General features: G+C 45.4%; 1 protein-coding gene and 1 long non-coding RNA gene across 4 annotated transcripts in view; one reads left to right on the top strand and one right to left on the bottom strand.

The window, feature by feature from the left end:
• Positions 1 to 7314: 7314 nt before the first annotated feature.
• On the bottom strand, positions 7315 to 10536 carry LOC310635056 (thiol S-methyltransferase TMT1A-like). The gene is made up of 2 exons (XM_083353644.1): positions 9949 to 10536; positions 7315 to 8513 (listed from the first exon to the last, which is right to left on the bottom strand). Exons 1-2 carry the CDS (start codon positions 10438 to 10440, stop codon positions 8277 to 8279), a joined length of 729 nt encoding a protein of 242 aa, XP_083209770.1. The 5' UTR covers positions 10441 to 10536; the 3' UTR covers positions 7315 to 8276.
• A 1273-nt stretch (positions 10537 to 11809) lies between these two features.
• Positions 11810 to 15166, top strand: part of LOC310635063 — a 110005-nt gene continuing 106648 nt past the window's right edge. For all 3 annotated transcript variants that reach the window (XR_014491322.1, XR_014491323.1, XR_014491324.1), the window contains exon 1: positions 11810 to 11905. This is a non-coding gene — a long non-coding RNA (uncharacterized lncRNA). The remainder of the gene's footprint in view (positions 11906 to 15166) is intronic.

Below are 15166 nucleotides of genomic sequence, written 5' to 3' on the forward strand. Positions count from 1 at the left end.
AAGTTCAATCAATCATATTCCAACTTTGCCAGATTTTGTTTCCTGCAAGAAGTTGAAATTGATTGATTGAACCTTTTTTAAATTTTGCATAAGGCAGTGGAGGCCTAAAGTGAAAACATTTTATAAAACCCAGCTGAAGACTGGGGCGACGGCACATGTGACCCCAGAGAGAGCTCGCCATTGGTTCGCCACCATGGGTATAGGTGGTACCTTGCTCAATAGTAGCAACTGTGAGAGGGATCTCGGAGTCCTAGTGGTCAATCACTTAAATGTGAGCCAGCAGCGTGCTGCAGCTGCAAAAAAAGTCAACACAGTGCTAGGCTGCATTAACAGAGGGATAGAATAAAGATCACGTGAAGTGTTAATACCAGTTTACAATATCTTGGTAAGGCCACACTTGGAATACTGCATCCAGTTTTGGTCACCACGGTGTAAAAAAATTGTTGAGACTCTAGAAAGAGTACAGAGAAGAGCAACAAAGATGATTAGAGGACTGGAGGCTAAATCATGTAAGGAATGGTTACTGGAATTGGGTATGTCTAGTCTAATGAAGAAAAGGGAGAGGGGGGACATGATAGCAGTGTTCCAATATCTCAGGGGCTGCCACAAAGAAGAGGGAGTCAAGCTATTCTCCAAAGTGCCTGAAGGCAGGACAAGAAGCAACAAATGGAAACTAACCAGAGAGAAGCAACCTAGAAGTAAGGAGAAATTTTCTGACAATTAGGACAATTAATCAGTGGAACAACCTGCCTCCAGAAGCCATGAATGCTCCAACACTGGAAGTTTTTAAGAAGAGACTGGACAGCCATTTGTCTGAAATGGTATAGGGTTTCCTGTCTGAGCAGGGGGTTGGACTAGATGACCTCCAAGGTTCCTTCCAACTTTATTATTGTTGTTGTTGTTATTTTCAGGTCAGTTATAATTTTGAATGGTTGCTAAGCGACAGGTCCTAAATTAAGGGCTATCTGTAATATTATGTATATTCTTTTACCTTGTGTTTTATATCCATACTTTTATTTCTAAAGTTTGTTTTTTCTGTATAAGTCTTTGACTGTAATAAATTTAAAAAATAAAAAAACACACTAGGCTGAGGGCATTTAAAGCTGGATTTTGCAATTCTGGAATCTCCCAGGGTCCAACAACAGGGAAGATTCTTTGTGCTGCCCCACTTCTTTTTGTTAATTGGCCACAAAGTGACTCCCTGCTGATCTGGGACCTTTTGTAAATGATAGAAATGGGATGGGGTGGCACTAAACAAATGTGCCAAATTATTTTCCAAAAATGTTTCTGCAAACATGTACGTAAATATCAGGTTAAAATTTAACAACACATCTCTTCTCAGTCACCACTTAAAATGATTATTGAGGGCCAGTGTCAGAATCCATTTATATCACATTTCATAAATGTATGGTTAGAATATTGTGCTTATTCTGGGGATTCTGCCATCTCTCCGAGGGGGGGGGGGAGAGAGGATGGTTATTCAGATTGCAGTAGGCTGTTTTCAAAGACCAGGGAAGCTTTTGATCTGGGGGGGAACAGGGGGAAAGAGAGATCTGGGTTGCATCTCCATCTGCAACTGTAAGGAAGAAGCAATAACAATAAACACAAGGAGAGTTCCCTTTCCCAGGAAAGGGCCTGACACCTAAGTAAATGATGTGAGCCTGACCAAATGGATGAGGGGAGGGGGCTGAAATGGGAATGCTTTATATAGGATTGAAATGTAACTCTGTTAGATCCCGTCTTGTATTGCCACAACCGATCTCATCCTAGTAAACTTTTTCCTTTTGGACAACCCTGGCTCCAAGAGTTCTTATTTCCTAAGATGTGGATGGGGGTGGGTCCTGACAGTAGACGGGATCTGCTATAAGAGTCAACCTGGAAGGGAAAACCTTACCGGGGGACTTTGCAACAAATACAATGTCTGGCGATGAAGCAAGAGAGGAGGGAAGCCCCATGGAGATGGAGTCTTCCCCCCGAATGGAATCCCAGAGACGATGGGAAGCTGAAGTGGCATATTTCCCCGGGCAAGAAGCAGTGGAGCACCACGACCGAAAACCCCGGTGGTCGATGGGCATTGGAAGGAAAAGTGAGTGGGAAAAGGCATCGAGAGAAGTGACCCTGAGACGGAGCGACCACCAACCGGAATGGAGGCAAGAGATGGAGAGTTCCCTGCACGCCAGTGAGGAGCGGATCCTGGAAAAAGCCATTGATCTGATGAAAGCAACCCTGAGCTCACTAAGGGAGGAGAGAGCTGAAAACTGCAACCGAGGCAGCGCCTGGGGCCGCAAATGGAGAGGTAACGGAGGGGATCCAGCACCTGAAACCCCGGGGCCGTCCAATGGAACAGAAATTGCTGCCTCAGCAGTACCCCCCCGAACCACAGACGGGGACCAGGATGAGGAGCGATACCGGCTGCAGCACAGACAACGCTCCAGCCAAATACTCCCGCCCCGGGAAGTCAAATTCAAGGGGGAGCCATCACGACTGGGATTCTTCCTAACCCAAGTCCTCAGCTATGTGGAAGAATACGGCCGGGATATCCCTAGTGACAAAACACGCATCTGAATTGTGCAATCTGCCCTGGACAGATCAGCTGCAGACTGGGTGGTGAACTTGCATGACTCCAATGCCCCAGAACTCGACAATTTCAACCGATTCATGTCATCTTTGAGGCGGCGGTTCGAGGATCCTTTGGCTGACCGTAAGGCCTGGGAGAGAATCAAAATGGTGAGGCAGAGCAGGCGAGAAGTGGCCGAATATACCCAAGAATTCTGAGCCATTGCCAGCAAGCTGAACTGGCCAGAAGATATCCTCCTTAGCCACTTCAAAGACGGTCTAAACTACGACCTGTATGACGCTTGCCTGCCTCGAGGAGACCCACCCCATCTTGATGACTGGTACATCCTGGCGGAGGAAGTGGAAATAGACCCACTGAAGAGACAACGCAGAGGAAAACCATGGGGCTGCCTGCCACCCAAGCAAACACGTGAGGGGGAAAAACCACCAGCCACAGCCAAAAAATCAACGGGTTGTTTCAACTGCGGGAGAAAGGACCACCGTGCTGCAGAATGTCGTTCAAAAGCCCCCCCCCACGAAAACCAGAGGCATCATCCTCCAAGAAGCCGGGGAAGTCCCAAGGCAACACAAAAGAATCTTCCATGAAGGGGACAGAGGCTGTAGAGTTCACAACTCCTGCCAGGAACTGGGATTGGACTCCGGCCTGCACTGCAGGGATGGTGGACAACTCGGAAGACAGCTCAGAGGGAGAACCATTGGTAAGCGGACCCCTTCCACCCATACTTAAGACAGTGACTATATTAGCTTCCTCTATGCCTGAAGCAGCCAAAATAAAAGCTCTGATAGACTCTGGTTGCATCCGCTGCCTCATCAGCCCAACGCTGGTGGACAGATTGAGCATCCCAGTGAGGAGGCTAAAACAACCAATCTCTTTTAGTCAATTAGATGGGTCAATAGCAGGGGGGGGGGACTAGCCACCCTAGCCACTTTACCAATCCACCTATCACTGGGGTCCCATGAGGAGGACCCCAGTGGCCCCAGGCATGGAACGTTTATAGTGGCCCCAGGCATGGAATGCCCAATGATTCTAGGACTGGAATGGCTGAAGAAATGGAACCCCAGGATAAACTGGAGGACAGCAGAACTCAATTTCCCAAAAGGGGGGGGGCAGAAGAACTTAGACTCCAAAAGCATCCCCCCAACCCGGAGGGAGGAGACAGCAGCAGTGGGGGAAGAGAAGAAGTTACCAGAGATACCGGAGGAATACAGGGACTTTGCTGAGGTTTTCAGTGAGGAACGGGCAGATGAGCTTCCCCCCCACCGCCCCACAGACTGTGCTATAGAATTCAAACCCGGGGCAAAACTCCCAAAACCCAGGATGTATGCCATGAGCCCAAGGGAAATGGCAGAAATGGAAAGATTCATAAAGAAAAAATTAGAAAGAGGCTTCACTGAGCCTGCCAGACCCAAAGTGGCCGCCCCAGTTCTGCTCAGGGAGAAGAAGGATGGTTCTTACTGCTGTTGTCTAGATTATAGGAATCTGAACACAATTAGTGAATGCAATCTGTACCCCTTACCCCTAATGAAGGATATGCTATCCCACCTATCAAAAAGGATTTTCACTAAACTAGACCTGAGGGAAGCATATTACCACATTAGGATTAAGGAAGGAGATGAATGGAAGACTGCATTCAACTGCCCATTGGGTTGCTACCAGTTCAAAGTACTGCCATTTGGACTGCAAGGGGCCCCTGCAGTATTCATACAATTAATTAATGACGTGCTAAGGGAGCACCTTTATAAGGGGGTCCTGGTTTACCTGGATGACATCCTTAACTTCACTGAGACCAAAGAGGAACACATCAACCTAGTCAGAGCAGTCCTGAAAACGTTGCGAGCTGCCCACCTATATGCTAAACTATCAAAGTGCGAATTCCACCAGGAAAAAATTGACTACCTGGGATATCGCATATCCCCAGAGGGCATCGAAATGGACCCTGAGAAAGTCAGGGCAGTATTAGAGTAGGCACCCCCCCGCACACGGAAGCAATTGCAAAGTTTCCTGGGGTTTGCAAATTTCTACCGCCAATTCATCCCTGCATTTGGCCAAATAGCCATGCCCCTGACAAACTTGTTGAAAACGAAAGGGGGGGTCCCCCGTGAAATCCAGCCAGCCTGTAAAGTGGACAATGGAGTGTCAAGCAGCATTTGAGAGGCTAGAGACTTTTTTCTGCTGAACCTGTCCTAAAACACCCAGATCCCGACAAACCTTTTGTAATACAGGCAGATGCGAGTGATGTAGCAGTAGGAGCCATATTATTACAAGAAAATGATGGGGGGATGTTGCAACCATGCGCATACACATCCAGAAAACTCACAGAAACAGAAAAACATTGGCCAATATGGGAAAAAGAGGCATTCTCATTGAGGTGGGCATTACTAACATGGCGCCAATTTTTAGAAGGAAATAAAATACCTTTCCAGGTCTGGACAGACCACAAGAATTTGGAAGCACTAAAAACACCCAGGAAGCTCACTCCTAAGCAAGCCCGCTAGTCCCAACATTTTCACCGATTCAATTTCACCCTCAAACACTTACCGGGGGGAAAGAACTTCCTGGCAGATGCATTATCCCGCATGCCCCAATATAACAGCACAAGAGTTAGTGACTTTAAACCACTTGTGCCGGAACAACAACTGGCAGCACCAGTCACCACCAGGGCACAAGAAAAAATGAAGCCGAAGGCAGATAGCCAAACTGGAATAGAATTCAGGAAGTCTTTGGAAAGTGATGAATCATTCCAGAAAAATAGACATGTGTGTACAATTAAAGATGGACTGCCTTGGGTGGGGGAGAAGCTATATATACCTGCCACCCAGAGAATCAATTTCATGCAATTGTGCCATGATACAAAATCAGCAGGACACTTTGGTTTTGTAAAAACCTTACACTTACGGTAACTAAAAGGCAATTTTGGTGGCCCATCTATGAAAAAGGACATAGAAAGCTATGTGGGTAGCTGTCAAATTTGTGCGATGGCCAAAAGACTGCAAGGGAAACCGCCAGGTCTGTTACAACCGGTGGCGAACCCCTCAGCCCCATGGAAAGAAATAGCCATGGATTTTATCGTAGAACTGCCAGAAAGTAATGGAAGCACCGTAGTCTGGACTGTCACACATCTGTTCTCTAAGCAAGTACATTTCATACCTTGCCAAAAAATCCTGACTGCAAAAGCATTAGCAAAACTTTTTGTACAGCATATTTACAGATTGCACGGGGTACCACAATGCATCATATCTGATAGAGGGGTGCAATTTATGTCGGCATTTTGGAAAGAATTTTTATCCCTCTTAGGAACCACCCAAGGACTGTCATCTAGTCACCACCCTCAAACGGACGGGGCTTCTGAACGACTTAACTCTGTACTTGAACAATATTTAAGATGCTTTATTAATTTTCAGCAGTCCGACTGGACGGACCTACTGCCTTTCACAGAAGTAGCATATAATAATGCAGTCCACTTAAGCACAGGTTACACTCCTTTTCAAGTAGCTACAGGCCAGAGTTTCAACCCAATACCAGAACTAACCCCATAAGAACCGGTCATTCCTGAACTGAAGGAATGGATTGCTCAATTACAAAATACCTGGCCAATCGTTAGGAAAGCGTTGGAAGATGCCAGAAAAGCATACAAGACACAGGCAGACAAAAAAAGAACCGATCCCACACCATTCAGGGTAGGAGAGATTTATCCACAAAATACCTGAAATCGCTCCAACCCTGTAAAAAACTAGGACCAAAGTATATTGGACCTTTTCCAATTAAAAGAATCATAAACCCAGTAACAGTTGAATTAGAACTACCCAAAAATCTTAGTCAAATACACCCAACCTTTCACTGCAGTTTAATAAAGAGAGAAGAACAATCACCCCTACGAACAAAAATCCCACCACCACCACCCTCCATCATGGTGGAAGGAGAACATTTTGAAGTGAAAGAAATCTTAGATTCCAGAAAACACCATGGAACGATACAATATTTAGTGGCATGGAAACACCTCCCCTCCTCAGAAAATGTGTGGGTTAACAAACTCCATGTTAAAGCACAAAAGTTGCTTAAGAGGTTTCATACAGAATATCCGAACAAACCAGGCTAACATTTATATGATTTCTTTTCCCCGCAGATGGACCCATCTTTTTTCTGAAAGGAGAGCCGATTGTCAGAATCCATTTATATCACATTTCATAAATGTATGGTTAGCATATTGTGCTTATTCTGGGGATTCTGCCATCTCTCCGAGGGGGGGGAGAGGATGGTTATTCAGATTGCAGTAGGCTGTTTTCAAAGACCAAGGAAGCTTTTGATCTGGGGGGAACAGGGGGAGAGATCTGGGTTGCATCTCCATTTGCAACTGAAAGGAAGAAGCAATAACAATAAACACAAGGAGAGTTCCCTTTCCCATGAAAGGGCCTGACACCTAAGTAAATGATGTGAGCCTGACCAAATGGATGAGGGGAGGGGGCTGAAATGGGAATGCTTTATATAGGATTGAAATGTAATTCTGTTAGATCCCGTCTTGTATTGCCACAACCGATCTCATGCTAGTAAACTTTTTCCTTTTGGACAACGCTGGCTCCAAGAGTTCTTATTTCCTAATATGTGGATGGGGGGTGGGTCCTGACAGCCAGGCTTTTCCATGGATCAGTTACTCAACTCACAATATATCCCAGAACCAGAGGACACAATATTTGCATTTGCCCATGCTCAGAAAAAGTCATGAGACGAGGTTCACCAGAGAGAGAGAAAAAAAAAACCCAAAGCCTTTTTTTATTGAAAACGAAAAGCATGATAAGTAGGAAATAATACATAATTCAGCAGTTAGCAAGTTTTGATACAAAATTATCAGTTTCTAAATGCTAAGTCTTAGCTTTCAGTCTAATTCCATGATAATATATTTAGCTTTAACCACTCTACATGTACAGGGAGTAAGAAGCTGAGAAAAATCTTTCTGTGTAGGCCTCTCCTATAGGCAGTGGTGAGATTCAAATATGTGAACAACCAGTTCTCTGTGTGGATGCCACTTCCAGAAGTCCATTCTGGGCCTGGGCAACAAAAAAATTAGCTACCAGTTCTGCTGAACTGGATGAATCCCACCACTGCCTAAAGGCCATCAAAGGCTTCTGCCTGAAGTACTATTTAAGCAAGATTCCCTGCACTGCTTCTGCTTAAGTTAGAGCAGGGGTGTCAAACTGCCGGCCCACGGGCCAGAAGCATCACATGGAAGCCACGTCCACCCAGCTCCGGCAAGGGAAAAAAAGTTGTGATATGTCACGTGACACAGCAAGTTTGACCTCCCTGAGTTAGAGCTTTGTCCATTACCACTTTATTAGAGAACTCCACACAGGTTGTGAGTAATATCCTAAAACAGACCTCCTATAGCTTTCCTTCCTGGGTAGCTGACACCGTAGACTGAGTGATGCCACAGCAAAATGGTGTGGACTCCCCCCCCCACATAGTCTTTGAACAGTAGGATTGTTTTTTTTCTTTTATATTAATTTTTATGTTTATTATTTGCCCTCCCTCCAAATCTGATCCAAGGTACCCTTTAAGTTTAGTGAAGCCTGAACTCTTAGGAACCTTTCTTCATTCTGAATCATATAGAATAGGGGAAACCCTTTTCTTATAGCAGTATATGCATTGTTAGTGTTAATTCCTTACACTCAGAAATCTGAAAGACGCTTTTCTCCAGTTTGAACAATTACTTCACTCCATATCCATAAATATGGGGACGAACTATACTTATGGACAATGGGCCTATGAAGTGTTGCAAGTTCAGTTTGGAAAACCCTGCATTCTCCAAATCTTTCCAGGTCTCTCTTAACAAGGAGCACCCATCTCCCACATATTTCCAGGTAGGATTACAGACTTGTTGCCAGAAGTAGGTCCAGGTTGATCTGTCAGCTGCTACATGTTCCATGAAATAGAATGCACCACCCTGGAAAAAGTAAAATAGTACAAAAAAGAAAGAATTTGAAGCAGAACACTTTGATATTATATAGAAAATTCACACTGTAATCAAAATTGTTGTTATATAACTTCCTGGGGATCTGAAGCAATAATTAAGTATAGAGACAAAATGAAACTGGAATACAATTTAGCCATTAATGATTTACAGGAAATTCAAGTTCAAGGAAAACTGCAGAATTGGCCTTTTTTATTTAAGGATGGTGACAAAGTAGCTGAACCAGTTCAATATATTTTTGCATATCAAACTCAAAATTTTAATAATTTATTCTTTTATTTAAAAACTTGCTTTCTTATTTTTATAAATAACTCAAGGCGGCGAGCACATCCAACACACTCTCCTCCTCCTCCTCAAATCTGTGAGGCAAGTTGGCTGAGGAGAGTGGCTGACCCAAAGTCACCCAGGTGGCTTTCATGGCCAAGGCAGGACTTGAACTCAATACATCAAGATACTATGAAGGAAGCTGATTTATCTATTGCTAAATGAATAAAAAGATACACTTGACCATGAAGTCAAACAAGTCCTATTAAAGGACAAACAAGCTGTAATATATGTACAGTAACAACTTATATTTGGATAACAGTCCCCTAACTCATTTGTTGTCTCAATTCTTTCCCCTCTAAAAATGCTACTTTTTTATTGTGACTATCCAGTGAAGCTGCATTCACTCTTGTTGTTAGTTAGTTGCGAAGTCGTGTCCGACCCATCGCGACCCTATGGACAATGTTCCTCCTGTCCTCTACCATCTTCTGGAGTCCATTTAAGCTCACGCCTACTGCTTCAGTGACTCCATCCAGCCACCTCATTCTCTGTCGTCCCCTTCTTCTCTTGCCCTCAACATTTCCCAGCATTAGGCTCTTCTCCAGTGAGTCCTTCCTTCTCATTAGGTGGCCAAAGTATTTGAGTTTCAGCTTCAGGATCTATCCTTCTAAAGAGCAGTCAGGGTTGATCTCCTCTAGGACTGACTGGTTTGATCGCCTTGCAGTCCAAGGGACTTGCAGGAGTCTTCTCCAGCACCAGAGCTCAAAGGCTTCGATCTGTGCGGTGACAGCATAATGCTCTTTCCCCCATGTTTTCCTCATGTAACCCTCTTTGTCCTCCTGCTACAATGTCAGCTTGATCTACTCTGGTTCCTACTCAAGTCTCCTCCATATCAAACTTGATCCCTGGTGATTTCATGCAGACTTCCACGTGGGGAGGGCATTTTTGGAAACAATTCAAAAGTAGTTTGTCTGAAAATGATCCAGAAACACAGGCAGGCAGGAATCCTATTTAGTTAAGTCTGAAAATCGGCAGCGTAAAGCGCAGCAGAGAGGTACTGTTTTGGAGGATCTGAAGCTCCTGCTCCCCATCATTTTTAAAGCATGCACACCACTTATTCGGTGGTCTTTGCCCTTTGACTTACCGGTCTGAGCACTCGCAGAACCTCCTTCAGGACAGCCTGGATGCTGTTGATAGAGCAAAGCAGTAGCGTGCACACCACCACATCCACAGAGCCGTCCGGTACCGAAGAGATGTTCTCGGCGGAGCCGACCACAAAGTTCTCGAAGTGCAGGTGCTTGTTCTGAGCCATGCTCTCCAGGAGGAACTTTTGAAAGTTGGGATTGTAGTCCACGCAGGTAACGCGCGAGTTGGGTGGATAAAACTGAAAGTTGGTGCCGGTGCCCACGCCGATCTCTAGCAGGCGGAGCTTTCCCGAGGCGTCGGCGAAGTCCTCCATGTTCTTGAACAGCGTCTCCTTTTCCTTGTGCAGTTTTTTATTGTAGTCTTTGCTCAACTTCTTCATGAAAAATGGGAAGGTTTTTTTACAAATGGGGTCCCATAAGCCAAAATAGGCAAGCACATGGATGGGCAGGGTGAGGATTTTCAGGCATTGTTGCAAGATGAAAAGCAGCATCGTCGCCGGATTAGGAAGAGAAGCCCTCCCTGCAGCAAAGCAACTTTTACTCCCTCAAAGGTTTGCTTTAAATATAGTCCGCTCCTCCCCGTTCCCTTAATGAAGTTGCGCAAGTAAAACCGATCATATCCGTTCCCCCGGTTGGGATCTGTTCCAGTTCTTCCTTAAAGCGACAGCGACTCTTTCGGCCAGTTGTTGAAAAAAAAAATACCCAGTGGATATTGTAATTCACAATATTTGAATTTGATTTAAAATGCAAATTGTTTCCATAGAATCGTAGGGCTGGAAGAGACCTTGGAGGTCTTCTAGTCCAACCTCCAATTTAAAACTGGCTCAAGGTAATGAATTACACCCCACCCCCCACACACATAATTGTCTACTGCGTTGGCAGGTGTTTAAAGTAAATCTGCAAGACATTTTTCATATTTTTCTTTAATATGTCTGTTTCTGAGGAAATCTCAGGAATTACGCATTTTTGAAAAGAAATTAGACATCTTTAAAATTGATTTTAGGTTTTGATGATTAGAATGATTTTGTTCTAGAAACGGCTTCAAATGTTTAGAAATGTAAAACAAAAGGTTCAAGTCCTAATTCTTTTTTTTTTTTGGGGGGGGGTGGCTATTGCTCTGAAAAAAGCCTGAAATTACTTTTTCAATCTTTCTCTTTGCACATTTATTTCCCTTAGCTTTCTAACTTTTGTTTCTTTTTTGTATTTTTATTTTATAATAAACTTTAATAGCATAAAAATCCACAACGAATAGAAAAAAAATTAGATCACTTTAACATCAATAGCTCTCCAAAGTCTTATTGCAGAATTTTTTGAGAAACACCTGGTAGCTGAAACATTTCAGAATTAAGGAAACCGGAAGTGTGCCCAAAAATACAGTGACAGTATTTTCTTAGATAAAATAAAGGATGAACCTGTAAAATGGGTAAATCAGAAAGAGATTGAGATGTGTGTGTGTATATTGAAAGCTTAGCTTTACAAAGGAAAATTTTAGAGCAAAACCAAGAAAATTAATAAGTAAATAAATCTAAAAGACAGTTGCATGAAATAATTGACCGTCTTTTATATTAATAAAGATATATGGTCCCTGTAAAAGTAATTTTGAAAATATTTACCCCACTTTGGAATAGAGAAACTGGGCAGAGGAGGTGCTGTGGTAGAGAGAGGAGTTGCAAGAAAGATTTTAAAGAAATTGGACTGATATATGAATCTAAGCATTCTATTAATTATTTCATTATGAAAATATGTTGACTAGAACAGCTTAAGAAAAATAAGTGGCAAAGTGGTGGGGAGAGGAAAATGCCCCTCCCCCAAGGATTCTTCCAGTCGGGATGAAACGATCAGCCTTTGAAGAATAATTCAATTGAAGCAGAGCTGCCCGGAAGACGTCTTTAATGGCAAGAAACCAAGATGAGTCAGCAAAGTTTCCTGGCTAGCTAGGAAGATTGATATCCAAATGTGAGTTTATTCTGTATAACGTTTTATGAGGTTCCAGTCTAACATATGCTAAAACCTGTATAATCCTGTGCCTGTTGATGGGATAATTTTCCTATTTGGCTTTATTTGGAGGGAAATGGGCTAATCCCTGTTCCTAAAAGAAGGGGGGGGGGGTTTGGCAAATCTGGTTAATTCCTGTATCTGTTTGTCTTGCTAATTGGTTTAACAAGTGTTTTGGTACATTTTGTACTAAAACTGCATTCTTTGCAGTTTTGTGGTATTCTTAAGTGTTTGCCCTTGGGCTCGCCTGAGGTTGTAATCTGTGGAAATGAGTCAGATAAGGTTTGTGTGCTATTTTTAAAAAGGATCAAACTGTTGCGTTTTAATTATTTTGTGATTTAGTTATTTTTCCTGCCTCAAGATTTTTTCTTCTATCTGGGGAGGGGGGGGGACTTCCTTCAGTGGAAGTGGAGAAGCTGTTTGATAAAGCCAGATTTGCTCTCTAGTTTCAGAACAGAACAGAATAATAGAGTTGGAAGGGGCCTTTGCTAATTGGTTTAACAAGTATTTTATTACATTTTGTTACATTCTTGTGCTAGACTGCGTTCTTTGCAGTTTTGTGGTATTCTTAAATGTTTGCACTTGGGCTCACCTGAGGTTGTAAGATCTGGAAATGAGTTAGATAAGGTTTGTGTGCTATTTTTTAAAAGGATTAAACTGTTCTGTTTTAATTACGGTATTTTGTGATTTAATTATTTTTCCTGCCTCAAGATTTCTTCTTCTATCTGGGGAGGGGGGGGACTTCCTTCAGTGGAAGCGGAGAAGCTGTTTGATAAAGCCGGAGAGGCTCTCTAGTTTCAGAACAGAATAGAACAGAACAGAATAATAGAGTTGGAAGGGGCCTTTGAGGTCTTCTAGTCCAACCCCCTGCTCAAGCAGGAAACCCTATACCAGTGATGGCAAACCTTTTAGAGACCGAGTGCCCAAACTGCAACCCAAAACCCACTTATGTATCATCGGGTGCTGGGTGTGCGGGGCCCATTGGCTGGGTGTGGCCAATTGGGTGGGTGTGGCTGCGGTGGTAATGGCAGACTGGGTGGGACTAAAAAGTTCAACCCATCAATTCCAACTTTACGAGATCTTTTCCCCTCTCCCGCGAGAAGTTGAAATTGATTGATTGAACCTTTTTTTTTTGCACATGGCGGCGGAGGCCTAAAGTGAAAAGATTTTATAAAATCTAGCTGAAGACCTAGGACGGGGGCGACGGCACGCGTGCCCACAAAGAGGGCTCTGCATGCCACCTGTGGCACACATGCCATAGGTTCGCCACCACGGCCCTATACCATTTCAGACAAATGATTGTCCAATCTATTCTTAAAAGAGATGCTGTACTGCTGGAGCATTCACAACCTTTGGAGACAAGCCGTTCTACTGATTTATTGTTCTAACTGTCAGGAAATTTCTCCTTACTTTTAGGTTAGAACTTGCATTGGTAAGTTTCCTTTTGTTACTTCTTGTGCTGCCTTCTGGTGCTTTGGAAAATAGGTTGACCCCCCTCGTCTTTGTGGCAGCCCCTTAGATATTGGTTTCCTTGGTACCTCTATCATCCTTCAGATGTTCCATGTTATCCATGAGAGAGAGAGAGAGAGAGAGAGAGAGACCAAGTCCATTGATTTTCCAGCCAGCTACCACTGCCTCATCTCCTGCCCTTGCTGTCTCTCCTGTGGAGACGCGTTTGCGTCTCTCTGTGTCTCTCTCTGCCACTCAAAGCCATCCTGCAGCAGTTTCAATCGGCTCCAATTGCCAAGCACCCCTGTGGAAATCAATGGAGGTCCACGGTGCCTCAACAGGCCAGCCGTGGCACCTCCAAGTGACAGTCAGTTGGTTTTACCGGCGAGCCACTGCCTCCTGCAGCTCCGCACCACCTTCTTTCACTCTGAACCATGGCCAGCGAGGATTCCTCTCCCCATAGCTGCTACACCAGTTCATCCTTCGCCCTGTTGGTGTTGCGAACCGTGGGGACTCTCTCCCTGGTGGTGTCGCTGGCCCGCCTCCGCTGGCTCCTCTGTGCTCCAGCTGTGCCGACAATGTCAGAACCGTGCCGAGCCTCTCGTTGACTCTGGCGGAGCTGGCTCGGCCTTGGCCGATGGGCTGTAGTCCACACGGTCTCATCGGGCCGCCCAGCTTCCTGGCAGCATATCCTGCAGGGGAGGTCTGCTAGGGAGGCAGTGGTCCGGCGTTGTTTTCCCCCTTGTGCGTGTGTGTGTTTGTGTCAGAACTGCAGGAAAGGCTGGAAGAGGCAGCTGGCAGTCCGGCATTGTTCCCCCCCCCTCGTACCTTTGTAGGTGTGTCAGACCCACGGGAATGGCTGGAAGAGGCTGTCAGCAGTCCAGTGTTGTTTCCCCCCCTCGTACATTTGTATGTGTATGTCAGACCCACGGGAATGGCTGGAAGAGGCAACCAGCAATCCGGCGTTGTTTTCCCCCCTCGTACATTTGTATGTGTGTCAGACTTGCGGGAACGGCTGGAAGAGGCAGTCGGCAGTCCGGTGTTGTTTCCCCCCCTCATACATTTGTATGTGTGTGTCAGACCCGCGGGAATGGCTGGTAGAGGTAACCGGCAATCCGGCGTTGTTTACCCCCCCTTGTGCGTGTGTGTGTGTGTGACAGAGCCACGGGAACGGCTGGAAGAGGCAGCCGGCAGTCCGGCGTTGTTTCCCCCCTTGTATGTTTGTATGTGTGTCAGACCCGCAGTAAATGGCTGGTAGGGCGGCAGCGGTCCGGCATTCCCTCCCTCCTGTGTGTCGGGCCCAAGGGGCTCGACACACAGAGAAGCACAAATGCCAGACTGCCGGCTGCCTCTTCCAGCCGTTTCTGTGGGTCTGACACAAACACGCACATGCACGAGGGGGGAAACAACGCCGGACTACCGGCTGCCTCTTCCAGCCATTCCCGCGGGTCTGACACATATACAAATGTACAAGGGGGGGAAACAACGCCGGGGTGCCGGCACCTCTACCAGCCGTTCCTGTAGGTCTCTCTCTCACACACACGCACGCACAAAGGGGGAAACAATGCCGGACCGCTGCCTCCCTAGCAGACCTCCCCTATGGGATGTGCTGACAGGAAGCCAGGTGGCCCGATGAGCACAGAGAAGCCAGCGGAGGTGGGCCAGCGACGCTGCTGGAGCAAGGCCTCCCCGCAGCTCGCAGCACCAACAGGGCGAGGAATGTACCATCGTGGCAGCTGTGGGGAGAGGAATCCTCACGGGCCGCAGTTCAGA

Source organism: Vipera ursinii, assembly GCF_947247035.1.
Source record: "Vipera ursinii genome assembly, chromosome: 2".
Lineage (NCBI taxonomy): Eukaryota > Metazoa > Chordata > Lepidosauria > Squamata > Viperidae > Vipera > Vipera ursinii.

Bases quoted from the DNA above. Each gene is read 5' to 3' on its own strand.
- LOC310635056 (XM_083353644.1), bottom strand. From the start codon at position 10,440: ATGCTGCTTTTCATCTTGCAACAATGCCTGAAAATCCTCACCCTGCCC. The intron at 8,514-9,948 runs GTAAGTCAAAGG...TACTTTTTCCAG, and splicing joins TTCTGCGAGTGCTCAGACCG to GGTGGTGCATTCTATTTCAT.